Here is a 27,205-nt window from a genome sequence, read left to right as displayed (position 1 = left end):
TATGGATGCAAAGATTGGGGAACTCAGAGTCTCTTCGTTTGTTGCCAGGGGACTGAAATTCACTTTTCATATCCGGTTGAAGCGGTGTGCGGGGTGCCTGCTGTTACAGTGGAAATAAATCTTGGAAGACCTACAAGCATGGGATTCAGAAAGTAATGGATGAATGTGCTCCTTATTTCTGATTTGTAAGAAGTTGGCTTTAATGGAATGAGCTGGCCTCGAGGGATCCACAGTCACTGGGAACCTGGGACCTGTGATGAAGCAGAGACATATCATCCTGTTTATTTTTCCTGTAAAGACACTCACCATTACAAAAATTCATTAAAAGATAACCACGATCTGTCCTTTTGGGAAGCTTGTAATAGAAAGCAGAGGATAGTTTTCTATGATGATTCTTCTGGCTGGGTATTTATTTACAAGGCGTTTCTTTCCAGAAAATAGAGTATGTGTTTCACAACCTCGTTATGGATTTTTTCTCAGTTTTCATGAGCACTTGTGATTTTAATTAGTATCCTAAAAAATATTGATTTCTTTTTCATCTAGAAATGGTCATTAAAAGTGAACAAACAAAGGGTTTAAGACCTTCTTTGAATCTGACTGTTTTACTTCCTTTAAAGGACTACTATTTCTGTGGTCGGGAACACAGACTCTGGAGCCAGATTGCCTGGGGTCAAGTCACAGCTCTGCCCCTGGGTGACCTCAGGCCAGATGACCTCTGTCCTGCGTGCCTTGTTTTTTTTTCCTTTAACAAGTTAGCTAAACATATATATTCAGCAAATAATTACCAAGTGCTAATAAAATGTCACTCAGTTGGCTGGGCCTGAGGAGACAGTGTAAACCTCGATAGATATGGAGGGATGGCTCGTAAGGAGGCAACTACAGGACAGAGTGGTGGAATGGTGGGAGGGAGAAAGGGCTATCAGGGAAGGCTTTCTGGAGGAGGTGACATCTTAGTGGGAGATTGGAAGAACAGGTATGAATTGATGAGATGAAGACGGGCAGGTAGACATAGCATAAATATATCTGATGGCCCAGGGGCACAGGAGTGCATGGCCTGTTGACATTCAGCCTGGATACCTCTGAGGGTGGGCGGAGGTGGATGGATGTCCAAGTTGAGGTTCAGTAGCTAAGTTGGGTCTTTGCAAGCCTCCCTGAGGAATCTGACTTTATCCTCAGGTCGGTGAGTAGTTATCAAGGGGTTTAAAGCCTGAGAGTAACGTCATCAGGTTTGGTTCTAGGAGGATCCTGTAAGCAGTGGTTTGAAGGGCGGGGGAATGAGGCTGTGGTGGCCGACCAGGTGAGAGTGGATGGTGGCCTGGGCAGGGGTGGTGCAGGAGGAGTTGGGAGAAGGGGCTGCATTTGAGAAATAGGAGGAGGAGAAGGGATGCATGGTTGTGGTGGGGAGGGGCAGGGTGGGCGGTTCAGCTGGTATCCAGGTGGGTGGTCCTGGAGAAGCACGGACTCGGAGATGGACATTCAGGATGTCTTCGCTGCTTCTGATGATGGGCATCCGCTCTGTGTGGAAGGGCTTAGTGCCAGGTGTTCCTGGACCACTCATAGGCTGCAGAGTCACCGGGCACCGTTAATAGGGTTGGACGTCACCATGTGGATGGTGAGATGGTGGCGGATGAAGGCAGATGAAGCCGTTCAGGCCTCTGGACCCCGAGGAGCATCAGGGGTCGGGACTGAAGAGGGGAAACCCGCAAAGTGCGGGCCTGGGAGGAAGTGATCTGGAAGAGCGGATGGAGGCTATCTGACTAGGATAGCCTATCGAAGTCAGATAGCCTCAGTGAGCTTGAGGAGCGCACTGCAGTGGCGTGGTGGCCGGAGCCCGAGCGGGCAGGAGGGCCGAGGACATGACTGCAGAGGAATGTGCCTGAGGCGCCTGGGGGCCGGAGGCTGCTGAAGGCAGAAGGGCCCAGCTAGCTCTGCCCTGCTTCCTCTGTGTCAGTTACCGGCCACTGCGTGACGAACCACGTCACAGCCTGGTGGCCTAACACACTGCTTGTTATCTCAGTTCCTGTGGGTCAGGAATGCGGCTTTGCAAGGTCCTCCAGCTCCGGCACCCTCGTGAGGCTGCTGCGGGCCAGGCCCAGGCACCTCCTGGTTCAGCCGTGGGGAGGAAACCCGCTTCCACGCGTGCACAGGGGCTGTTGGCGGGTCCCTCGGTGGCTCTTAGCTGGAGACCTTGTCTCGTGGGCCTCTCTGGGGGGAGGCTCAAACGGGGCAGTTGGTTTTATCAAAGTGAATGAGAGAGAGAGACAGACGGATGCGTACACACCGAAAGAGAGAAGAAGCCAGAGTCCTTTAGTAACCTCATCACAGGCATGACATCCATCACCTGCTGTGTTTTATTGGCTTGGAAGCCTGTCCCGAGGTCCAGCTGATGCCGACAGGGAGGGGATCATGTGGGTGACCCACAGTGGGTGGGATCGTGGTGGACGTCTCGAAGGTCTGTCCGTCCCAGTCTCTTGAGTTTTGTGACTCCCCTTGCGGGGGAGGGGTCCCAGTGACGTCTCCGTCCTGAGGTGACACACTCTCTGCACACTCCCTGCACACACCCTGATGACCGTGTAGGAAGCGCGGTTCCCAGTCGGGGTGCGTGTAGGAAGGACCTGAACCTACAGACACTGAGACTGACAGGGAGGTGCCCCTCGGAGGCAGAGATTACGTCATGGAGAAAAATCTTGTTATAACATATCCTGCAAGTGCGCTCACATTTTGGGGCGAGGGGAGGCGTTCTGCTCTCCTTCCCGAGGGAGGGGGGTGGGGTTCGGTGTGTGGATCTGAGCAGGTCGCCGCCTGTCAGGTCCCGGGAAGGAACCTGTGGGGCATGGCGGGAGGAAGGAGGTGCTCCTAGGCTGCTCGTCACCCGAGGATGACGGGGTGAGACGCTCCCTGGGCCTGGAGTCCTCCCAGATCAATTCTCCAAAGCAGGGGTTTGGGTGCTTTGGGGCAAATACTCAACTCTCCCATTATACCGCTGGTAATAAAACTTTATTTTGCACAAACAGGCAGCAGGCCAGTCTGGCCTTGGGGCTGTGGCTTCTGACTCCTGATCTATGGAATGAGGAAATAAAATGCCTCAGATGCTTTTGGCTGATGGTCATCGACACACATGTAGAGTTTTACGCTGTGTTTTATCATCCCTCTTGACATTCGCACACAGGGTTGGCGGAGATCGTCTGGACCCTCTCGCGAGGCTCTGGGGAGAGGTGACTAGGGCTGTGCTTCCCTGACACGGCTGCTTCTGAGCTGTGGGACCACAGACAAGCTGCTTAACGTCTCTGTGTCTGTGTCAAAAGTTGAGCTCTGTTCTCTCTCCCCATACCCCGTCTCCTCTCCTCCCTTCTCTCACTTCCTCTTGGCCCATGGTTTGAACTTTCTCTTCTTTTGGGAATCTATGGGACTTAGATTTTCTGAGGTGAGGTTGTACTTTCGTCTTTGTCAAGAGTACCCCCATTTCTAAGCCGGGACCTTAGAAGCAGAGCCTGAGGATGGGATTCTGGTCAAGTGATTGACAGGGGTTGGCTGTAGGGGCGGGGCTGGCTCTCGGGGGAGAGGCGTGAAGGGCCTCGGGGAAGCAGACAGGACGGGGGAAGAAGTTCCCAGCTTGAAAAGCACCAGGATCGGATTCCCCACTGAGACACAGGCCTGGCCTTCTGTGTTCTGGCATCAGCCTTTCGTTGGCTGGGGATCCTCATAGGCATTTTCTGGCAAGGTGACCCCCAGGGAAGGAGGCAGCCTTTGGGAGGGGCGCCCACATCCTGAGCGCTGGCAGCCCCCGCCTGCCTGGCCAGGGGTGGGGTACCTCGAGGGGCAGGGCTCTCTGTGACCTCGCCTCCCTGACACTGCACCTCTGCCCGCTGCACCTCCCGCCAGGCTCCAGGGTGGGGGTCACCTGCCCATGGGAAGACCCTTTACTCTTGCGCACCGGGCAGGAGAACCCCCTGTGCTTCTGGGGAAGATGAAGCAGAGTCAGGTCCCTACACACATAGGTATTTTTATTTGGAAATTTTGAACAGCATAGCATTTTTCGCATGGGTTTTCGTGTGCAAAGTTAGATTTAAAAGCGTGACAAGTGCAGAAGAGCTGACAGCGGAGCATTAGACGTGACATTCTTTTGCAATCCCGTCCTCCATTGTTTCTTAATGGTGATGCTGTCTGTTGTAAAGTACAAATGTCCAAAGAGACGTTGCAAGCATTGACTTTAAGAGTCTCATAATACTGGAAGGGAGGAAGAAATGAGAGCATCTGAGTGGAAAACAGTTTGCTGCAGTTGTGCTCTTTTCTTTAGCGTAATTAAAACTCTTTAAAAAAGATGAGAAATCTAAGTCGATTTATCTAGGGTAGCACTGCTCCTTATTAAAGATGAAAGGCTTGCCAACCTTCCCTAGCTTAAAAACTAAAAAAAAAAAAAAAGCATTACATATCTCATATAGATTAAGTATGTGTGAGTGTGTGAAAGGTGCTCAGTTGGGAAGCCTATGGATTTCGTATGCTAAGTCACTTCAGTTGTGTCCGACTCTTCGTCACCCTGTGGATTGTAGCCCACTAGGCTCCTCTGTCCATGGGGATTCTCCAGGCAAGAATACTGGAGTGGGTTGCCATGCCCTCCTCCATGGGATCCTCCTGACCAACGGATTGAACCCTGGTCTCTTATATCTCCTGCAATGACACTAAAAACTAAAATATATATATATAAACTATATACACATGTTAAGCCTTTGCTCCCTGCCGCAGGATCAGGGATGGCGTGCTGGAGTATGGGAGAGGGCCCTCCAGTGCCCAGGATGCAGCAGGAAGATCCAAGGTCCAGGGTCCGATGGCCAGCACCCTGGACCAGAGGCTGTATCTCCCTGGGGCCTTGTGTGTGTCAGTCACTCAGTCATGTCTGTCTCTTTGTAACATCATGGACTGTAACCCTCCAGGCTCTTCTGTCCATGGGATTCTCCAAGCAAGAGTGCTGGAGTGGGTTGCCATGCCCTTCTCCAGGGGATATTCCCAACAGGGATCAAACTCGTGTCTCTTCATCTCCTACATTGGCAGGCAGATTCTTTATCAGCTGAGCCACTTAGATTCCCCAGGGTCTCAACCTCTTAAGAAACCTGTGATTCCCGAGTCCAGCTATTCAGCTACGATTAGTCCCCAACTTTCTGCCCCTGCAAGTATATTAGCTCTTCTGGTCCTTTGATTTTTCTATCCACTCTCTCACAAGGGCCCTTCCTCCCTGTCCGCCCTCCCGGGGTGGAGGCTCTGTGTGCCAGCGTGGCTTGCGTCAGCTGTCCTGGTCCTCCGAGCGGCCACGGCACGGCTGGAGCTGGTGAGACGGCAGGCCCAGCTGGTGTGCTCGCCAGAACCCTGACCCTCACCCAGGCCTCCCTCCCACAAACGCCCGTCGACCCCGAGCCTTTGTGCAGTCAGCAACCTGCCCAACCGCCTATGACGGTCCTGAATGTGTAGGAGGGTAAGGAATGCTCATATGATGGGCTCTGTTCTTGCAAACTCCCTCTCCCCAGGCCATCAGTGTGCCCCTGTTTTGTTCCAAGGGAGCAGGGCAGAGCTGGGACACGGATAGATCTCTCTGTGTGATGAGACTGTGGGGTATCGAATGTCCTTTTTGTGCAATAACTATAAATCCATGGTAGACAGGAGAGTGTAGCAGTTTGACGGATGTGGGAAGGATCTGGAGGGGAAAAGTATTACTAGGGAATATTTCACCTAAAAAGGACCTGGTGACAAGGTTTGCTTATGACAGTCCTTGTGTGATATTGGATGATATTTTGTGTGACTTTTGTTTTGACATCTTTCTGTCTGGTTTTATGAGAGCTATTCAGGGAGCACCAGGGGGAGGCTGACCAGGGAGGAAGAGCAGTGTCCAGCTGACCCAGGGGATGTGGGGTGGCACTCTGTTAGAACGTTGCCAGGGTGTTTTGTAACGACACATATGCCGATGTCTGATGCCTGACTCCAAAACGCCGTGTTCCCGTGCTTCTGTCGGGTTGGCCAAAACATTCATTCGGGTCTTTCCATAAGAGGTTATGGCAAACTCGGATGCACGTTTTGGCCAACCCAACACATCTGTGCCTTTGAGCAGGCAGTTTCACATCTCTGTGCCTCAGCTCCTTTACCTGAGAGATGGGAATAGTACAACCTCCCTTGAGTTGATCTTGACATTGTTGGTGGTGATTGTTGATGGTGGTCCTGGTGGTTTTGGTGTGTTGATGTTGGTATTGTTGGTGATGGTTGGTGCTGGTGCTGCTGGTGTGTTGATGTTGTTGGTGATGGTGATTGTTGGTGGTGGTCCTGGTGGTGACGGGGTGTTGATGTTGGTATTGTTGGTGATGACGATGGTTCATGGTGGTGCTGGTGTGTTTGTGTTGATGTTGTTGGTGATAGTGATTGTTGGTGGTCCTGGTGGTGACGGGGTGTTGACGTTGGTATTGTTGGTGATGACGATGGTTCATGGTGGTGCTGGTGAGCCCCCATCTTTCTCACCGGATGCCTCTGAAGCGAAGGCCTCATGGGAACACTGAATAGCGTGTACCTCACGTGTGGTTGGGGTTTCTCCCAGGAAACTGCTGTGGTGGAGGAGCTATTTTGGTGGAGGTGGGTGTTGTGGCTCCAGTGGTCAGCTGTGGTGTTATTTAGAGCCTGCTGTAGTGAGTGAGAGGGAACAATGGGGAATTGCAGGGAGATGAGTGTTTCCCGATGTCAAATGTGACAGAGCCATAAAAGTTAAAAATGAAACAAATAATGGAAAGGTAGTCAATTTTCGGTTCAATGTTTTAAAGAAAAACACCGAGCGGATCCTGTATGTTGAGGCTGGTGGTGGACACGCTGCTGTGTGCATATTCTGGGATGGAGCCTCTGCCTTTATCCCCTTCTGCTTTTGTCCTATTCAGCAGCAGCTCTATAAGCAAGCAAATAGGTTTTTATAGCCTTTTGCTAAGTATTTCTCATCTCTTGCTAAGTATTTCTACCACGGTGCAAAACCAATTTTATTATGTGAGGCTGTATTTTTATAGTCAATTGAAATGACTATTAAAATATAACACTGCAGTCCGGCTTGCAGGCACTTCTCTGGAGAAGCACTGCCCTTGCAAAATGGGGCAGCCTTGTCCTGGAAAGGGAGCCCTGCTTGGGAGCCAGAGCCAGACTCACAGGCCTGAGACGTGTACCCTGCACTTAACTTTTACTTACTTATTTTTTAAATTATGATAAAAGATGCATGCCACAAAATTGATGACTTTTAGCCATCTCTAGGTGTCCAGTTTAGTGGCCTTAGGTCCATTCACATTGTTGTGCAAGCATCACCTCCATCCATCTCCAGAACTTCTCGGTCTTCCCAAATTGAAACTTTGTACCCATGAAGCTGTGGCTCCCCGCCACCCCTAGCCCCTGGAAACCAGCGTTCTGCTGTCTCTCTGAGTGTGTCTCCTCTGGTATGGCGTATAAATGGGATCATAGAATATCTGTCCTTTTGTGACTGGCTTATTTCCTGGGCTTCCCTGGTGGCTCAGACAGTAAAGAATCTGCCTGCAATGCAGAAGACCCAGGTTCCATCCCTGGGTTGGGAAGATCCCCTGGAGGAGGGCATGGCAACCCACTCCAGTATTCTTGCCTGGAGAATCCCATGGACAGAGGAGCCTGGTGGTTACAGTCCATGGGGTTGCAAAGAGTCGGGACGTGACTGAGCATGCATGCACGTTTATCTCACTTAGCATGATGTCCTCAAGTTTCATTCTTGTTGTCTCCTATATCAGAATTCCCTTCCTTTTTAAGGCTGAAGTATATTCCATTGTATGGATGGACCACGTTTTGCTTATCTATTCCTCCATTGATGGACAGTTGAGTTTCTTCGACCTCTTGTCTATTGTGGATAACACTGCTGTGAACACAGCGATACAAACACCTGTTCGAGTCCCTGTTTCAGTTCTTTTGGATATATACTCAGAAGTGGAATTGCTGGGTCAGATATTCAGTTCAGTTCACTCAGTCATGTCTAACTCTTTGTGACCCTGTGGACTCCAGCTCACCAGGCCTCCCTGTCCATCATCAACTCCTGGAGTTGCTCAAACTCACGTCCATTGAGTTGGTGATGCCATCCAACCATCTCATCCTCTGTTGCCCCCTTCTCCTCCCGCCTTCTATCTTTCCTAGCATCAGGGTCTTTATGGGTCAGATATTAATCACATGTTTGATTTTTTTGAGGAACCACCAAACCTTCCCGTGGCAGCTGCAGCATTTTACGTTCCCAGCGTCAGTGCTCAGGGGGTCCGGTTTCCCCACATCCTCACTAACACTTGCCTTTTTAAAAGCTGAGAGCTGGGACTTCCCTGGTGGTCCAATGGTTAAGAATCTTAGCTTCTACTGCAGGAGGCACAGGTTCGATGCCTGGTTGGGAAACTAAGATTCCTCATGTTACGAGATGAGGCCAAAAAAAAAAAAAAAAAAGATGCTAGCCATTCTAATTGTCTTAAAAATTTTAGTCATTTTTGAACAAGGGATATCACACTTGTATTTGCACTGGGCCCTGAGAAGTGTGTAGCCGGTTCTGCTGGGAGGGCGCACTGCCTCATTGTGGACTCACAATCATGGTCACGCGAGAGAGGGTCTGACCAGGCCTGGGCTTAGCAGCCTGGTGGGAGGGATGGAGGCTCGTTACTGTCTGGGCCTAAAGGCAGCTCCTGGCCGGTCAGAGCGGAGCCCTTGGAGAAGTGAACAGGCGGGTAGGGGACACCCTCCCAGCTTGCGTGGGTTTGTTTACTGTCTCATCTACATTCCTGCCTGCATGTCCCCATCACATGAGATCTGCAATTACTTCCTGGGGTCTGCATTGGGAAGGGTAACCCAGCTACAAGCACCCTCTCCGTGACCAGGCTGCCCGCTTCCTGTCTGCACACTATCTGTGGAAGGCAGATTTATCAAGCGGTTAACTAAGGAAACATTCGTCTTGGGTCCTCGGGGGACTTTGATCTCACGCTTGTTGGCTTTGGCGGGAGGAAGGCCTTTGGATCAGACTCTCCCACACGCCCAAGAAAACAGACATGACAGGCTGGTGGCCCTGGTCTGGCCATCTCAGGACCCTGGGCTCCCTCCTTTGAGGCAGGGCTCGGACACACTGCACTCAAGTCTCTTCTTGAAGGGTCCTGGAAAGGTGGACCAGTGATGGGCTGGGTTGCCTGGGCAGCATCTTCTCCACACCCAGAGCCAAGCGAGACGTGCACAGTCTTGCTGCCTCTGAGTGTGCAGGTGCCCTGGGTGGGATCACTGGCACCATTTGTCCAAGTGAAACTGTGCTTATTCTGCATGTACAGTCAGCCGTCTGGGACATACCTCTCTGGTGAGACTGTCAGAACTGAGATGTTAGAATTTGTCTCTGCTATTTAAGACCCCGGGTCTGGTCTTGAGTTTTCTAATGGGAAACAGATGCAAATAAAACTGCAGTGTTTCCCAACAGATTTAAGATTTAAGTAATGGTTTTGCTGTATTGAAACTTTGTATTGATCTGTTACATGATTCATCCAGTCAACACTGGTTTCACTCTGGGTGCCAGGCATTGTGAAGCACGGATGCGGATGGAAAGACGCTGGGCAGGTGTGGCAGGAGTCTGGGAGCGGAGAGGTAAAGAATGAACTATTTCAGGGTCTTGTAGAAGAGCTGCTCGTGGACTGGGAGCCAGGGGGCCCCTTCTGCAGGCCCCCCGTGATGAGCATTTATTGGGTACCATTTATTGGGTACCTGTTTCATGAGGATCATGTCGTCCAGTGGGTAGCAGATGGGCAGTTTTCTGATGATGCTTCATCAGTGTGGGCAGAGGGCGCTGTTGCACTCCTATGAGGTCGCTTACCCCTTCTTTGGGCGGGAAGTGATGGGCAAGGTTTCCTTACAGGTGTTGGATGAACTGGAGGAGCAAGCCTCCAGGTGAAGAAGGGGAATAAAGAGCATCCCAGACAGAAGTAGGCTTTGGGACAAAGTCCTGGAATGGGGTGGGGACTACCCTACCCTATATAGAGTAAATCCTGAAGGAAATCGACCCTGAATAATCATTAGAAAGGCTGATGCTGAAGCTGAAGCTCCAAGACTTTGGCCATCTGATGTGAAGAGGTGACTCATTGGAAAAGACCCTGATGCTGGGAAAGATTGAGCGCAGAAGGAGACGGGGGCGGCAGAGGATGAGATGGTTAGATAGCATCACCGACTCAGTGGACATGAGTTTGAGCAAACTCTGGGAGATAGTGGAGGACAGAGGAGCCTAGTGTGCTGCAGTTCATGGAGTTGCAAAGAGTCGGGCATGACTTAGCGACTAAACAACAGCAACAGCTATGTATTTGTTTTTTGCCATGAAGAAAAACAAATTGGCATCATTCTGCAGTGTTCCCATTGTCTTTCCCTTTATTCATCACCATTAATATCAGATTGGATGATTTGAAAAGAAGAGAGTAGAAAGCATGACCCCATTCTATAGAACAAGTCAAAGTTTAAGCCCAGGAAGAGGAACTGGGGCTTGTGACTAAGACCTTATAGTTGAGAATCACAGATAAATAGGCCCAAGCCCAGTTCTTTCACCTCTCTCCTTTCCTTCAGAGGTGTCCTTACTGGTGGGGAGCTGGCTCATTTCTGCCTCCTCAAGTCCCCAGGCCCGTGTGTGTTTCCAGCGCGTGCTTTAGGTGGAACCAGTCTGACCAGTGATGGGGGGTTGTGAGTCCTGACCAGGTCCGTGGCAGAGACGGTGAGCCTCAGAGGGTTCCCAGCTGCCGGTCTTCCTCATGAGGGTTCTCACTGGGACCAGCTGCCCCTGGGTGTCCAGTCCCCTGGACACACGTCCCGCGTGGCCGGCGGGTGTGCAGTGCCATCTGTGGGGGACCTCTGGGGACTGGCTGTGCTGAGGTTTGCCCAGTCCTCTGGGGCGAGGTCACTGTAAAGTGTCCATGGCTGGGGTAGGGGTGGGGAGGGGGTAGGAGCCAGGTCGTTTCACTGGCATATATTTCGCCAAACTGCAGTCACCTTTCTGCCTGAAGAAGGATGATTAAAGAGATTAGATCCCTCCCCGTATCTCTTCTCTGCATCTCTTTGTCGCTGAGCAAAATTGAATGCAGAAATAGATAATTTTCAGGTCAGCTCAGTCTTTTCTGATTTGTGGGTGGATTTGCAAAGACCATCCATAATGAAGTCAGTGGTTTTCTCTACCGGCACTGACTTTATGAAAGACAAAAGTGTTGAAAAGTGGACTCATTTTTCCTGTCACAGAAAAGCAATAAAGCCAGACCCACGGACAACCCAGCGTATTTGCTAAGACAACCTGCATGTTTGGGGCACTGCAACCCTCTGAATGAGATGGAAATGAGGTAGTGGCTGCCTAGTTGTGGATAAGGCATACAAGGATACTTTATTCTAAAGAAAGATATTAAAGTATCTTAGAATTGTGTCTGTCACTTCAGTGAGAATGTGATAGAAGACTCTTTTATGTATTTCTTTTCACAATCTTATCTTGACCATCCTGCACACCTGTTTCCATCCAAAAGGCAGAAAGAAATAATGAATCACCAAAGACAATCCCCTTTATCTCACTAGGTCCCTGCCCACCACTTTAATTATTTAGATGAGTTCCTTGAGTCTGATATTCAAACACTGCATGAAGTCTTGCTGCAGGGAACTTTATTGGCAGGGAAACAGGATCTATTCCTATAAAAGAAAGATACGAACCCCAAAGAAGTAAGTTCATGACTTTGAAAGTGGTATCTGTTTTAGAAACATGGGTTCTATCAGACCCACACTCGCGAATGCAGTTGGAGGTATTTTCGGACTTTGAGCTCATCACCCCTCGTTTTCCTTTATTTCTCTTTCTGGTTTGAACCTCGTGTGTTTGAACCAGGTCAGGGAAGCTGCTATGCCCATGGGGAGTTTGCTTCATAGCTAACAGAAGTGAGAGATGCTGGATCCTCATTCACTTGATCAGTCTTTGTTTCTATCCACCTCATCTTTTTTTTTATTATGGTAAAAGAGACCTAAGCTTACCATTTTTAGTTGTACAGTACGTGGCATTAAGCACACTCACACGGCTGTGCAGGCATCACCCTGCCATCTCCAGAGTGCTTTCATCTTCCCCAGCTGAAACTCTTCCACCCGTTACACACTCACTTCCTTTCCCCTCCACCTCAGCGCTTGGCAACCATCATTCTACTTTCTGTCTCTATGAATTTTAACACTTCTAGGGACATCACAGGAGCAAAATGGTAGCATATCTGGTCTTTTGTGTCTGGCTTACTTCCCTTAGCACAGTGTCTTCAAGGTATCATGTGTCAGCATGTCTCCTTTTTAGGGCTGCATGAAATGCCACTGGATGTGTAGGCCACATTTTGCTTATCCATTCTTCTGTTGATAGAGACTTTGGTTGCTTCCACATTTTAGCTACTGTGAATAATGGCTGTATACATATCTATTCAAGTCCCTGCTTTCATTTTTTTTTTTTTTTTGATTTATACCCAGAAGTGTAATTGTTGGATGGCAGGGTAATTCTAAGTTTAACGTTTCAAAGAAGCATTTACCTGTTTTACGCGGTGGCTGTACCGTTTTACATTCCCACGAGAAATATTGTAATTTTTCCATGTCTTTGCCAACACCTTTTATTTTCTATTAAAAACAATAGCCATCCTGGTGAATGCGAAGTGGTATCTGATCGTAGTTTTGATTGTATTAGCGATGTCGAGCACCTTCCCATGTGCCCCTTGGCCCTCTGGTATCTTTGGAGAAATGTTTATTCGAGTACTTGGACTGCTTTTAGATTGCATTGTTTGCTTATTATTATTGAATTATAGGAATTCCTTATATATTTTGGTTATCAATTCCTTATCAGATGCAGGATCTGTAACCATATTTCTCCCATTCTGTGGGTTGCCTTTTCACTCTTTCGACGGTTTCCTGTGGGGGCACAAGAGGCTCTAATTTTGATGGAGCCTGCATCTGTTTTTCTGTCACTGTTGTTGCCAGTGCTTTTGGGGTCACATCCGAGAAACATTTGCCTGCTCCAGTGCCATGAAGTTTTGCTCCTGTGTTTTCTTCTAGGAGCTTTGTAGTTGTAGCTTTCCTGTTTAGGTTTTCTATCCACTTTTAGTTACTTTTTATGCCTGATTCCTCATCTTTTTGCATACAGGTACCCAGTTTCCCCAACACCTTTGTTGAAAACACAGTCTTCTCCCTTGAGCGGTTTAGCCATCCCCATCAAAACAGTGTAACCGTATGTGTGAGAGTTTGCTTCTGGGCTCTCTGTTCTGTTCATTAGTCTGTATGTCTGCGTAAACCACACTGTTTTGATTACCAGAGCTTTGTAGAAAGTGCTGAAATGGGGACGTGTGACGCTTCCAACTTTATGCTTTGTAGATATTGTTTTGACGGTTTGGGCTGCTGTGGGGTGGATTTTTCTATTTCTGCAAAAATGTCATTGCAATTTTAATAAGAATTGCACCGAATCTGTAGATCTCTTTGGGTTGAGCTGCTGTCTTAACAATATGGAGTCTTCCCGTCCATGAGCATGAGATGACTTTCCATGTATTTACGTCTTTTAATTTCTTCCAGCATGTTCTGTAGTTTTCAGTGTGCAAGTGTTTTGCCTTCTTTGTTAAGTTTGTTCCTAAGTATTTTATATCTTTAAGAGACAACACTTGTAACAGCATCCTTCGGAACAGGTTCTAATATTCTTCCTCCCTCCTTTCCTTTTTTCTGTCCTGTTCCTTTTCCTTCCTTCCATCCACTTTAGAGTTTCTCTATGTGCCAAGTACTGTTAGGTGCTGGGCACAAGTAAAGTCAATGGTGAAGGCATTGCTCTAAGTCATCATGGACCAGGGCTCTGGGAGGCTCTAACCCTGCCTGAGTCGTCTGCCCCCAAATCAGAGACATGGAAGGACTGGGCTCTGGGTCATAGAAAGTGGCAACTGAGTGGGCACCAGTCTCTTTTGTGACAGTAAAATTTAGGCAACCCAGATCCCAGCTCTGATATAGGGTGGGGGTGGGGAGCTGCTTTCTGCCCAGAGTCAAGTTCAGTGGATGTACATAAATGATTTGATTCTTTCTGCACTGCTCTTCCTCAATGGGTCCAGCATGTTCCTTAGAGACCAGGCTGCACAGACATCCTGGGGTAGCATCGTGTTCTGCCCATCTCTGCAGCATCAGCCCCAGCCCATTGCTGGACCACAGCAGGAGCTGGACAGAGTCTGGGAAACACCACACGTCTGTGGTTGGCATGGACTAGATGACCATGTGATGACTTGTGAAACCAAAGGGCAGCAGGCAGCCAGCCTTTTAGAAGGAAACCCTGCAGGGGCCACAGCCAGGACCTGTGCCCTGTACCCTTAAGGACATGGTCTGCATTTTCCCCAGCCCTAAGAACCGAAAAGATGCGTGCTGTTGGAAAAAAAAAATTTTTTTTTAACCACTGATGGCAGGACAAAGGGAATGAGATCACAAACAGAGCAATTAATTTTCACAAATTGACTTTCTGAAAGAATTAATTAACTTTTAAATTGCTCCTTGAAATGCTGAAGTCATGTTTCAAGGGGACAGTGTGTGGAAGAGAGAGAGAAGCTCGGAGCTGAGCAGATTTTGAAAAGTGATGTGTGGTCAATCCCACGTCTTTGGTGCATTAAGGCAGCTTTGAACCCAAGCACTGATGGCTGATTATCTCATTAGATGGAAGAGACCCAAAACAGAGCCCAGAAAGCTAATATTGTGCCTCTCTTTCTTATTGATTGAATCCGTCTCGGGCTCCTGGATCTGTCTGTAGAGGTCAAGATCATTTTGAAGAGGAACACATGATACAATGTTTGCTTTCTCTCTTGTTGCAAACCTCACAAGAAAGAATACTTTGTGGTCTGGTTAAATTCAGTGAATTTTTATTGAGTGCCTGCAAGGCATGGTGTTAGCTACTGTGGGAAATCCAATGATGAGCAAATGTTTACTTCCCCCAAGGAGTTCGGTCTGGAGGAGAAGACAGACAGATAGATAAGTAAGCCTCCCAACGTGTGGGCTGTCACAGAGTTTATAGAACAGTTGGGAAGCAAGCAATTAATTCAGGTGTGCATGTACTTTTCTTTTTTTTGGTTCAGGGGGAAAAGTCAGAATCCAGCAAGGGCGGCCCTTGTAGACAAGTGGGGTCTTCAGAGGCGGAGCGGGATGTGACATTCCCAGTGGGAGGAGCAGGCCTGGGGTGGGAGGAGGTGGAGCTGGAGGAGGGTGAGTGGGGGAGAAGGGGATTGGAAAGATGGACTGAAGTCATGTCCCACTGGGCTTTCGATGCTGTGCTGGAGGATTAGCCATGATTCAGAAAGCCAAGAGAAATCGTGTAGTGTTTTGGAGTAAGATTTAAGGAAGGTAACTTTGGTGATGGAGAGAAGAAAAGATTTTATATAGGAAACCCGCTGAAATGTTATTTTTCATCTCAGTGAGAGATGTTGAAGGCTTGGGTCAGGAAGAATGGGGTGGTGGGGACAGTCTGGAAGGGACACCCCAGGGTCTCAGGGCTGCTGTCCATCACTGTGCCTCCTTGAGCAACTCGTGACTCCTCTGGAGGGCTCTGTGTTCTCATCTGTTAAATGGATGGATGGACTGTAGTGTTTTTTTTTTTTTTTTCCCACCCTAAGATCATGGCATCTGGTCCTATCACTTCATCACAAACAGATGGGGGAAAAGTGGAAACAGTGGCAGAATTTATTTTCTTGGGCTCCAAAATCACTGTGGATGGTGACTGCAGCCATGAAATTAAAAGATGCATGCTCCTTGGAAGGAAAGCTATGACAAACCTGGACAGCATATTAAAAAGCAGAGGCATCACTTTGCTGACAAAGGTCTACCTAGTCAAAGCTATGGTTTTTCCAGGAGTCATGTATGGATGTGAGAGTTGGGCCATAAAGAAAACTGAGCTCCAAAGAATTGATGGTTTTTAGTTGTGGTGCTGGAGAAGACTCTTGAGAGTTCTTTGGATAGCAAGATCAAACCAGTCCATCCTAAAGGAAATCAGGCTGATGCTGAAGCTCCAATACCTGGAGCTACCTGATGCAAAGAGCTGACTCACTGGAGAAGACCCTGATGCTGGGAAAGATTGAAGGCAGGAAGAGAAGGGGGCGATAGAGGATGAGATGTTTGGATGGCATTGCCGAGTCAATGCACCTGATTTTGAGCAAACTCCAGGAGATTAGGAAGGATAGAAGCCTGGCGTGCTGCAGTCCATGGGGTCTCCCAGAGTCGGACTTGACTAAATGGCTGAACCACAATAACAAATGTCAGAATAGTCAAGTAATTCTTTTGTTGTTGTTTTTCCCTGAATAGGATTTAAATTTCACTGAATTCTTTTTCTGTACCAAATGAATTGATCATATGATTGTTTACTATTTACTGTTGTTAATGTGGTAAATTAATTGATTGGTTTTTGGATGTTAAACCAGTCTTGCATTTCTGGAATTACCCCAGCTTGGGTTATTCTGTGTAAAGAATGTGAAATCCACTAGCCTGACGTTTTAGACTCTGGTGGACTTGAGGAATACCTGGACATGTTTGCCTGTCATGGATCCAGGATGGATGTTGGAATTTTCAGGGAGCCATCAGGAGGGCAAGGCTCAGAGAGGACTGGGGTTGAGAAAGAGACCCTGCAGCTTTGGCATTCTGGCATCTCATCCAGTGGGCCCCTGGCTGCTCATGTATGGGCTGATTCTGAGCTGCTATAAACCCTGATGAGGGAAATGGGGAGAATTCTAGCTCCATCTCCTAGGACTGTTGGGAAAATTGAATTAGCTGAACATGTGACGCTCTTGGGCTTCCCAGGTGGCTCAGGGAAGCTCTTAGCCCACCGGCTAGCCCAGAGAATGTACTCACTGTCGTTACCATCACCATCGCCCTCACCACCATCACCATCGGCTGCATCGTCACCACCATCACCATCATCACCATCTTCATCTGCCGTATCGTCACCATCAGTGTTATTCAAAGTTTCGATGTGAATAGAAGCCCTCCTCTCTGATTTATGAACCACAGTTCTTTCCTTCTGTTCCCAGGCAGCTTTTTTTTAGGTTGATCAGGGGACTGAGCAGAGGAGATGGCTTTGGCTTTTCAACATCTCTGATGCATTTTAGCTGTGTGGAGTATGGACTAGGGTGCTCATTTTTTATTTTGGAAAAAAAGATCCATGTGCTTCTTCACTCTGGGCTGCTGCTGGCTCTTTGAGAGAAAAAAACAAAAACGAAAACAAAATCCCTCCCCTTCCCCAAAAGAAAACAAACCTGTGTCCTCCTGAGAAAGGAGCTTCGACTTGGGTTCATGTCCACCTCCTTTTCCCATTTCACTTTTCACACAAATAACAAGTTGAGCTGCTCCGCTGGACTCTGTGGTCCAGGATTGAGAGATTCACGTGGAGGTCCATTTATACTCAGCGACACCCGTCTCAAGTCAGGCTATTAAACAAGCTAAATGGCTTTAGGAGGAGGAATCGATTAAGCGCCCACCCACCAGCCAGAGGGAGGTGATGGCCACTCTCTCCGAAGCTGTGAACGGAGGCACGATGACCCTGATCTCTTGTGGGGGTGTTCCCGCATCTTAACAGACCAGAGAGATAAAGAAGACAAACAGCAGCAAGGCCGCCGTCCCTGTGCCTGTGTCGCGTAAAGACATTTGAAAACCCAGAAGCCATCCATCACCAGTATCCTTCGTAAAGGAGAAGATGCCTCTGGTCTTTCTCGTCTCGGCTCCTACCCACCACTTCCCAAAAGAGGGGCAGATTTGAAAGGTCAAGTGATCAGAGTAGGGCATAGTCTTTTACACTGAAGACCTTTGGGTTTATTTAAGAAAAAATTCACTGTATTGTTCTCATTTTTCTATCACCCAGGAAGTGGGGACCCTCAGCCCTCGGACTTGTCAGATGCTTACTCTTGGGGGCCCTGCTCAGCAGTGAATGAGTCAAGCTCAAAAGGCCTCCTTTAAATTGTTTTCCACGTAGCTCCTTGTATAGGTTCGCTATTGCTGCTGTAAGAAATTACAACCTTAGGGGTCTAAAACATCACAGATGTACAACCCTACAGTTCTGGACGGTCAAAAGTCCTAGGATCAAGGTTGTGGCAGGCAAGCCTGTGTTCCTGCCGGCAGCTCCGGGGAGGGTCCTTTCCTCGCCTTCTCCCGTGTCTAGAGGCAGCAGCGTTCCTTGCCTCGCGGCCCCTGCCTTGCTCCACTCGGACCTGTGCTTCCGTGGTCATGTCTCGGTGTGACGCTCTGGTCTCCCTCTCATGGAGCCTTGTGATTACCCTGGGCCCCCCGTCTCTAGACCTCTAAGCGCATCTCACTGGCCACAGGCCACTTTGCCTTACAGGGCTCTGGATTCAGATGTGAACGTCTCTGGGGCCATTATTCTGTCTACCACACTTTCCCCTCCTCCTGCTTCCTTGTTCAACACTGTACCAATATATGTGCAAGTCTTTTGATTTGCCTTTAACGTGGTATCGTTGAGGCTGTGGGCGGGGGCGGCCAGTGTTGCGGTCCAGGCTCCGCTGTGTCATTTGAGGCCACATGGCATAAACTCTCTGAGGCCCCCTTCCCCTTCATCTGTGAAATCGTGGGTCTTTAAGGCTCATTTCATAGTCAGGAAGATCCCCTGGAGGAGGAAATGGCAACCCTCTCCGGTATTCTTGCCTGGAAAATCCCATGGACAGAGGAGCCTGGTGGGCCGCAGTTCACGGGCTCACAAACAGTTGGACACGACTGAGTGACTCACACTGTCATAGTTAAATGTGGAATGGCTCTGTCCTTTGTTTTTAAGGTTGTTGATCAATTGAGTTTATTTCTTTAAATCTGCTGTGCATGCATGCTCGATTGCGTCCGACTCTTTGTGACCCTATGGACTGTAGCCCACCAGGCTCCTCTACTACTTTTATTTTATTTATTTTTTTAGTATATATTTATTTGCGTGTACCAGGTCTTAGCTGCAGCATGTGGGATCTAGTTCCCTGACCAGGGATTGAACCCAGGACCCCTGCATTGGGAACGCAGAATTTTAGTTACAGGACCACCAGGGGAGTCTCAGAATTGTTTGTGTTCTTGTATGAGCTTTTCACAGCTGCCTTTCTGCCTACTTCAGAGATGGAGAGGTCACTGCTTAAAGGCTATTGCGTGTGGGCCTTGCAAATTCACAGGGACCTGAATGTATTTACAGTGGATGTGTTCATTTTCTTTTATTTGTATTGTTTCTGATGTGTTTATTTTTTTTCTGCATCAGTAATAGAATAGACGTGCTGGCAGGGATGCTGTTAAGAATGGTGATAAATGCATTTATGATTTCTAAAGGCTTCGGAAGTGGTTTTTCGGGGCTGGGAGAGGCTGGCATATGTTCTGAGCTTCCTTTCTCTAATGCAGTTATTTCTTGTTAAAAGATTCACCATAAAATGCTAAATAAACTTAATAACTTCCAATAACATTAATGTCAGTTGAGGCCATTTAAATTTTATGAATTTGGGTGAAAATATGGGAAAATACCTGGGAAGATAGAATTTTCTACGTATGTATGGTTACTGATGTTTTAGAATTTTTGTGTTCGTTGCGATAATCTGCTCATTTTGGCTTTTTAAAAAAGGATTCTGGTAGTAAGAGAAGTCTTCATAGCAGTAAAAACAAAATGCCCCCAAACACAATAAGAGGTTTTACAATTTACTGAGTGTTTACAGCTTCCCTGGTGGCTCAGATGGTGAAGAATCTGCCTGCAATGCAGGGGATACAGGTTTGATCCCTGGGTTGGGAAGATTCCCCTGGAAAAGGAAATGGTACCACACTGTAGTATTTTTGCTTGGAGAATCCCATGGACAGGGGAGCCTCATGAGCTACAGTCTATGAGGTTGCAAAGAGACACGACTGAGTGACTAAGCATGATTGTTTACAGGGGGCAACCCATGCATCAAATCAACAGAGCCGTCGGCAGCATTATTTTCTTTAAGACACAAAATACTCATGCCCTCCTATAAGGTAGAAATCAGTCTCCTTATTTTACAGCCGGGGAAGCTGAGGAGGGAGAGCTAGATCATTTGCTGGAGGCCACTCAGATCTACAGGGATAGAGGTGGTACCATGCCTCGTCTCTCTGCTTCCGGAGACCACACACACATTCAGCAGCTTGGTTATGGATAGAGGTGGTACCATGCCTCGTCTCTCTGCTTCCAGAGGCCACACTCACATTCAGCAGCTTGGTTATGGAGCTGCGACAGGAAGTGTGCTGTGCTGCTGGGCATTTTTGCAGAAAGGGGTTGAAAGAGCCAACGCATACTTGGAGTTGGCCCTCTGGAAGAGGGGGCATTGTTGGGAAGACCCCGTTCGTGGGGGAAGAATAAGGAGGGACACACAGGGACGGGCAGATTCTTTCTTTCAGAGACAAACAGGGACAGGGACCAGGAGTGTGTGGTTGGAAGGAAGGCCAGGTGGTCGGTCAGCAGGAGGGCCCCCCATGCTTGCATGAGATCAGGGAGAATTCCAGCGATGGACCCGGTCACAGTGCCTGTAAAGGGCAGTCTATCCAGCAGGGTGTTCAGGATGGATGGGTGAGAGTTTGATCCTGCTCGAGGAAATGCTTTGATGAGTTTTATTTACCTCAAGTCTGAAAAATCTTTTAAGGTAGAATCCATTGGGAAGGAATAACATCACTGTAATTTTTTAAATTGAGAGTGGGCTAATTGAATATTTGGGAGTCGTAAACATCCTTTTTTCACTGTGATATTTCCCTTTATCTCCATTCTTGAGCAAAAGCATGGCCTGAATTTAATGGGATGACTTTTGCATGCTCAGCTAGGAGGAACAGAACTGCTTTATGTCAGATAAATGTTTGGGATTTCAGACATGTGTTGTGTATTGTCCCTTTGAAGGATTTCTTCTTAACATAAGACATATTTTTGCCTCTTTGTAATTTTTTTTTTGACTTAATAGCGACTTTGGCTATATGATACTTTTAAAATCAATTTGATTTTCAAGGAATTCTCAGTCCACATGTCATTGACTCATAGACAGGAAAAAGTCATCTAGTAGAAAAGTCCGTTAATGGAAATATATGGTAGTATATGAAGTGATAATTGAAATGTTGTTGACAATAGCTTCAGTTTTCTTCCTATTATAAATGTTATTCCGCTGTGAAAAGAAATGAGGTTTTCATCCATGGAATAATGTGCATGTACCTTGAAAACAGGAAGCCACAGGCTTCCCTGGTAGCTCAGCTGGTGAAGAATCCGCCTGTAATGCAGGAGACCCTGGTTTGATTCCTGGGTCAGGAAGATCCCTTGGAGAAGGGAAAGGCTATCCACTCCCGTATTCTTGGGCTTCCCTGGTGGCTCAGATGGTAAAGAATTTGCCTGCAATGTGGGAGACCTGGTTTCGATCCCTGGGTTGGGAAGATCTGGGAAGAGCATGGCAACCCACTCCAGTATTCCTGCCTGAATCCCTGTGGACAGAGGAGCCTGGCGGGCTATGGTCCATGGGGTCACAAGGAGCTGGACGTGACTGAGCCACTAAGCACAGCACAGCACAGAAGAAGCCAGACACAAAAGGATAATATTCTATGATTCCTGCTCCGGTCAGCAGGAGCAATCAGATTTATAGAGACAGAAAGTAGGTTACAGGTTATCAGGGGTGGACAGGGGGAGGGGTGAAGAATTATTGCTTCATGGTTATAGGGCTTCTGTTTGGAGTGATGAAAAAGTTTTGGAAATTGATAGTGGTAATGCAGCTCAACATTATGAATGTAACGTCACTGAAGTGTACACTTAAAAATGATTAAAAAGGCAAATTTCACATCATTTTACCACAATAAACCACTTGTGGTTGTCTGGTGTTATAAGTGGTTAAGAATTTCTTCTACTTAAACTGAGGACCCTTGAAAGAAAAGGCTCCTTTTGTGGATATCAGAGAGGATGATCCAGGCAAAGGCAGAATATTTCAGTCTTAAAAACAGGCAAAAACAAGCCAGCATAATCTCAGCTTTACTAATAGCTTCTTTGCTGTTTTCTCTCTGAACAGCTTTTTATAACTATGATGCACGGGGAGCGGATGAACTTTCTTTACAAATAGGAGACGCTGTGCACATCCTGGAAACATACGAAGGTGCGTATTTATTTTGGTGTGTTTCCTTTTATGTTTTGTGTGGTTAGGACACTTTCAGTACCTAATGGGCCAATCATTACCTTGTTAGGAAAGCACTTAACTTCTGGTTTTCTTGCGCAGTGTCAGGAGCGGGCAGTGGTGAGGTTTTCTGTTATTGAACTCATTAAAAAAAAAAATTAAGATGAACTTAAAATTAAACTCCTAAATTTTTAACCTCTGAAGTTTTCTGTTGAAATAGTCATTTTCCTTATTTTACAACACTGTTGTTTCCTTTCTTTGCAAATGAATGTATATACATCTTGACTGTTCATAACTGCTTGAAAAAAGTTTTTTTTTTTTTAAATACATTTAAGGTTAGTTTAGTGTTTGGCTTAGTGTTTTGAGGTGTTTGATGTGAATGGTAAGACTTTTTATGTTCTCACTTAGACTTGTTAACAATTTCCTGAGAGGAACCAAAATTATCATGCCTTAAATCCTTTTTAAAAAAATCTGTGACCCCATTTTCTGAGGGGTGAACGAAGATTGTTGCCGCTGTGTGCGATATGGTCCAGTGAAGCAGTTGTTGTAATTATCCCATAAATGCCCTTGTTGGGGACAGTGGTTTCCCAGTGTCCATGGTTTTTCAGGCTGTTGGTTTTCGTATTAGTGTTTCACAAATCATTAAAACAGGACCCCTTTCATTTCATGCTGCGGTTTATTGCTGCACAGAGAAGAAGCAGTGATGGGCTTGACATCTGGATGTTTTGTGAGATTGTCTTGTGGCACTGGTGGCTCTATTTCCTGTTGGAAGGGTGACTCCCATGTAACAAAGGAATAAAGAGAACTGATTAAAATTGGTAATTCCAACAGCAAAATTGCTTTCAGATCGGGTTTAGCCAGACCCCTCCCGGGAGGAGGTGGGCTGGAGATGCGGGGCGAGAAAATTGCAGACATCCTGTAGTAATCACAGATTGAACTTCACACTCAGTCTTCGGAATCCTCTTTGCACATGAGTGATGCCTGGTTCAGCTTCTGCATCAGGCAAGCTGCAGCTTGCTCCCGTGTACCTGGAGAAACACAAACTCATTAAAACACCCATGTTCGTGTCCCTTACTTCCTCATCTGGCTTAGAATTCCATTCCATTTGCACCTTTTACCCTAAAAAATGTCCCACTGGGGGTGGAAATCAGCTTCCGTGGCGTAAGCTTAGAAGCGGATATGATGCAGAAATAGACATACTCCTTACTGTGTGAACGAGTAGCTGCCCGTGGGTATCCTCTGCTTATTTTCAGTTTTTACAGCTGACAGTTGGATCGCCTTATCTGCCCCCAGTTTATATGGCCAGTGGCTGGAAGGAAACGGAGAAATTAGCTAGAGGTTAAGGATCAAACCTCTCATCTCAGACACTTTTCTGATCTCAGGTGAAGAACGCGCTTATATCTTTTTTTTTTTCATTTCTGCCCCGGGTCAGCTGCATTTGAAATCCTGGTTAATAAACAGTGGACAGTGACGTCATTCCTGAACAGATAGCAATTTCCTGTGCAACCCCGGGTAGTGGGGGCTGTGACTTCTGGTTCTTTGCTTCATAGGAAGAATGCACTCTTTAAACAGGAGACTCCTTCGGCAAGTCAGTGATCCTTTTTGTACGTTTAACTTAAACGAAAATGGTGGCAGGCATCGACATTTTGGCCAACATCATGATAAAGGAGTCTTCAGTGAGCATTTGGTTTCTGGGCTCATCCATCTTCCAAGTGTTGATTACAATATTCCAGTCTTTGTAAAGACCCTGTAATGGAAAACCAATTCCCCTTCTTTGACAACAGCCTTTTTGGTTTTAGTTAAAATCCAATCAGAGAAATGCGTGGGGGGAACGCATTGCTTTTGGGAAACTTGGTGACTTAATTGTCATTGGATTACAGTGGAATAATTGTTTTCCTGCTCTTTGCTCTCATTCTGTTTAAATTTTGTGGATTGTGTTAGCCTGTGGCATTCTGTTCTTTTCTTCTCAGCCCCTTCCACATTTTCCCCCTAAGAAAATTTATTTCTGTTTGTCAAATTTCATTTCCCTTTTCTTTGTGATCCTGTTCAGGGTAGGATACTGCTGGGATTGCTCCAGAGAATATAATTTCTAGATGATCACTCCTTATATTCAGGTTCAGAGAACACATTTACCTGCAAGTTATGGATAATTTGTCCGTCTCAGGCTCATGGAGGCTTGGAGCACAGAGCAAAGAAAAGAACTTTCCAGGTCACCGTGGAGGTGGACGGAACTTTGAGGGGTCCTTTCTATAAGGACCCCTGCCTATGTCCCTGCCTATAAGCAGGGTCCAGGGTCAGTCAGACAGGAGAAGTGAACCCAGGTCCCTGGTGTTGATAAAGTGACTCTCCAGTGCCCAAGCAGGCGCAGGTCCTGCCACCTGCTTATTTCCAGAAGGATCTCCAAGGGGTGTATGCTGTGCTGAGGGACAGGGCAGCATTGCACCCAGATTAGGAAAGTGCTCTTGTGATGAAAACGCAGCGCTCGAACTTGATTCGGATTTTTCAAAGCGATCATCATCTGTTTTCTTCCACGACACACCTTCATCCCTTTTCTTTCCAGGTCCTGTGAAGACCACCTCTGGGTGTCCTGGGGCGGAGGTAACAAGTGTTGCATGGTGGGGCGTTTAAACAACAGGAATGTGTTCTCTCACCGTTCTGGGGGCTAAGGGCTCCAGGTCAAGGTCGGCAGGGCTGAGAACGCGAGGCCGCCCCATGGGTCACTCCAGCCTTCTGCTCCTTTGCTGTCCTCATTGGCGTTCCTTGCCCGCAGGTGCGGCGCCCTGGTTTCTGTCTTCAGGATCACGCGGCAGTCTCCTGCTGCTTGGCTCTATTTCTCCTTTTTAATAAAGACAATGTGTAGCATTAGGTCCTTTTTTTTTTTTTTAAAGGGCAATTCCTAAACTACTTAAAGTGCTTCTGGTTTTGTTTATTTTTGGCTGTGCTGGGTCTTCATTGCTGCGTGGACTTGTCTCTAGTTGCAGCGACTGGCGGCTGCCCTTCGTTGCAGTGGCTTCTCTTGTGAATCCCAGACTCTAGAGCGCGTGGGCTCAGTAGTTGAGGTGCCTGGGCTTAGTTGCCCTGCGGCAGGCGGCATCTTCGGGACCAGGAATTGAACCCACGTCGCCTGCACTGGCAGGCGGATTCCCAACCCCTGGTTATTGCTGTGTAGTTGCTAAGTCATGTCCAGCTCTTTGCAACTCCATGGACTGTAGCCTACCAGGCTCTTCTGTCATGGGGTTTCCCAGGTGAGAATGCTGGAGTGGGTTGCCATTTCCTCCTCCGGGGGATCTTCTCGACCCAGGGATCGAACCAGCATCTCCCGTGTCTCTTGCACTGAAAGATGGATTCTTTACCACTGCGCTGCCTGGGAAGCCCCTGTCTCACCTGAGCCCCAGCCTTTTCCTCAGGTGTGTCCTAGCCTTGCTGCTGGGGGCTTCTCAGATGCTGTGTGAGCAGATCTTTGCAGAGGCTGCTCTGCCCACCCGCCACCCCCCTTCTCCTCCTAACTATAACCTGGAGCCATCCTCAAAGACTCTGTCTGAGTGATCCTCCCTGGGCTCCTCTCTGACGCCGCCCCCCTCCTCCGCTCTGCCTGGTCCTGTCTTCACTGGTACCCGCCCTGCGCTTGAGTGTGCGCGCACTGGTCCTTCTGCTGGAAACGCTCTGCTATGTGCACGTATGTGGCTTCCGTCTTCCTGGGCTGGATGGGGCCCTCCCTGACTTTGAGGACCACGTCTGACCTCTTCTTGCCGTTGGGCGGGTGTCTCTTGGGGAGCTGGGTGTGTCTTGTTTGGAGCTGGTTGGTTGAGGCCTGGTTGGAAGAAGGGAGTCAGCTTGTTAATTCAACGAGCCATGCATCTCCCTGCTCCTGGCTTCACTGTGCCTGGCCTGTCCCCCCCAGAGCAGCAGCCAGGTCATCCTCTCATGTCCCCCTGCTGCCCTCCATGAAGCCTTTGAGGGGTTGTCCTCTGTCCTTGATCCCCAGTCTCTGCCCTTGCTCGTGGTTTGAGCCTTGCTTGTCCTAGGGGAATCTGCTCTTGGAGGTTAGAAATAATTGGGTCTAATCTGTTTCTACATTTGCTCTCTCTGGTGAGACCTCTGGCACATAGTCTGGGGGTTCAGTTGCTGGAAGGAATAACGCATGCAAAAATTCTTGAGAAGGGAAACCCTAGGTTTTCCTTTTGCTTAGGAAAGGTGTTAAAAGAGAAACCACCATCTATTATCATAAACGAAAAGAAAAAGGCTCCTCATCTTTTTTTAGTCCCTCCTGGGAAACCCTTCTGCTGTGTTTGAAGTGAATTTTTGTGTTGCCTGTACTGGCTGGCACGCATATATTTCTGTGTATATAAATGTGGTTGTAATGCTCATTTGGCTCAGATGGTAAAGAATCTGCCTGCACAGTGCATGGGAAGATCCCTTGGAGAAGAGCCTAGCAACCCACTCCAGTATTCTTACCTGGAGAATGGCATGGACAGAGGAGCCTGGAGGGCTACAGTTCATGGGGTCACAAAAAGTCGGACGCAACTGAGCAAGTAACACGCGCAAGCACTCCTTCTGTGTTTACATTGTTTCTCAGTGCTGTGTTCTGAGACACAGCCCTGTTGGTAAGGCTGCAGTCTCCGGCGCTCAGTGCTCTGTGTGACCCTCACGTTTCACTAGCCACCCTCCCAGTGATGGGCACCCGTCCTGCCTCCTGCGTCTGCCCCACGGAGCGCAGTAGGTGTGTGAGTGTCTTTGGATACGAGGCAGCTCCGGGGTGCGGGGATGGATACTTCGGGTAAGAAGGGTCCTGCCCACACTGGTCATGCTGTCTACACTCCCCTCCTCTGTGCCGGTGGCTGCCTGACTCCTGCAGCGTTAGAATTTTCCTCACTCTAGTGAATTGTGTTTTAAACTGTCGATTTAATATGTGTTTCAATCTGGTTATTAGTAAGTTTGAGCATCTCTTCATACATATGTAATTCTTTTGGGTTTCTTCTCTACAGTGTTTATAAACTTTGCTTATTTTTGTCTTGGGCTCTGTCTTTTTCTCGTCCCTTAGAAGTGTTTCCTTAGATGTTCTGGGACATTTATCCCAT

The 27,205-nt window shown here is 47.8% G+C and overlaps 1 protein-coding gene across 2 annotated transcripts in view; it reads left to right on the top strand.

The window, feature by feature from the left end:
• The window catches only part of DOCK1 (dedicator of cytokinesis 1), a 554,660-nt gene that overhangs the window by 31,894 nt on the left and 495,561 nt on the right, over nt 1-27,205 (top strand). For both annotated transcript variants that reach the window (XM_027528650.1, XM_027528651.1), the window contains exon 2: nt 22,026-22,109. In XM_027528650.1, the coding sequence (XP_027384451.1) occupies nt 22,026-22,109 (84 nt within the window). The remainder of the gene's footprint in view (nt 1-22,025; nt 22,110-27,205) is intronic.

The sequence above is a fragment of the Bos indicus x Bos taurus genome, chromosome 26 (assembly GCF_003369695.1).
Source record: "Bos indicus x Bos taurus breed Angus x Brahman F1 hybrid chromosome 26, Bos_hybrid_MaternalHap_v2.0, whole genome shotgun sequence".
Lineage (NCBI taxonomy): Eukaryota > Metazoa > Chordata > Mammalia > Artiodactyla > Bovidae > Bos > Bos indicus x Bos taurus.
The sequence above is the reverse complement of the archived record's forward strand: the minus strand, read 5'-3'. Positions and strand labels throughout refer to the sequence as shown.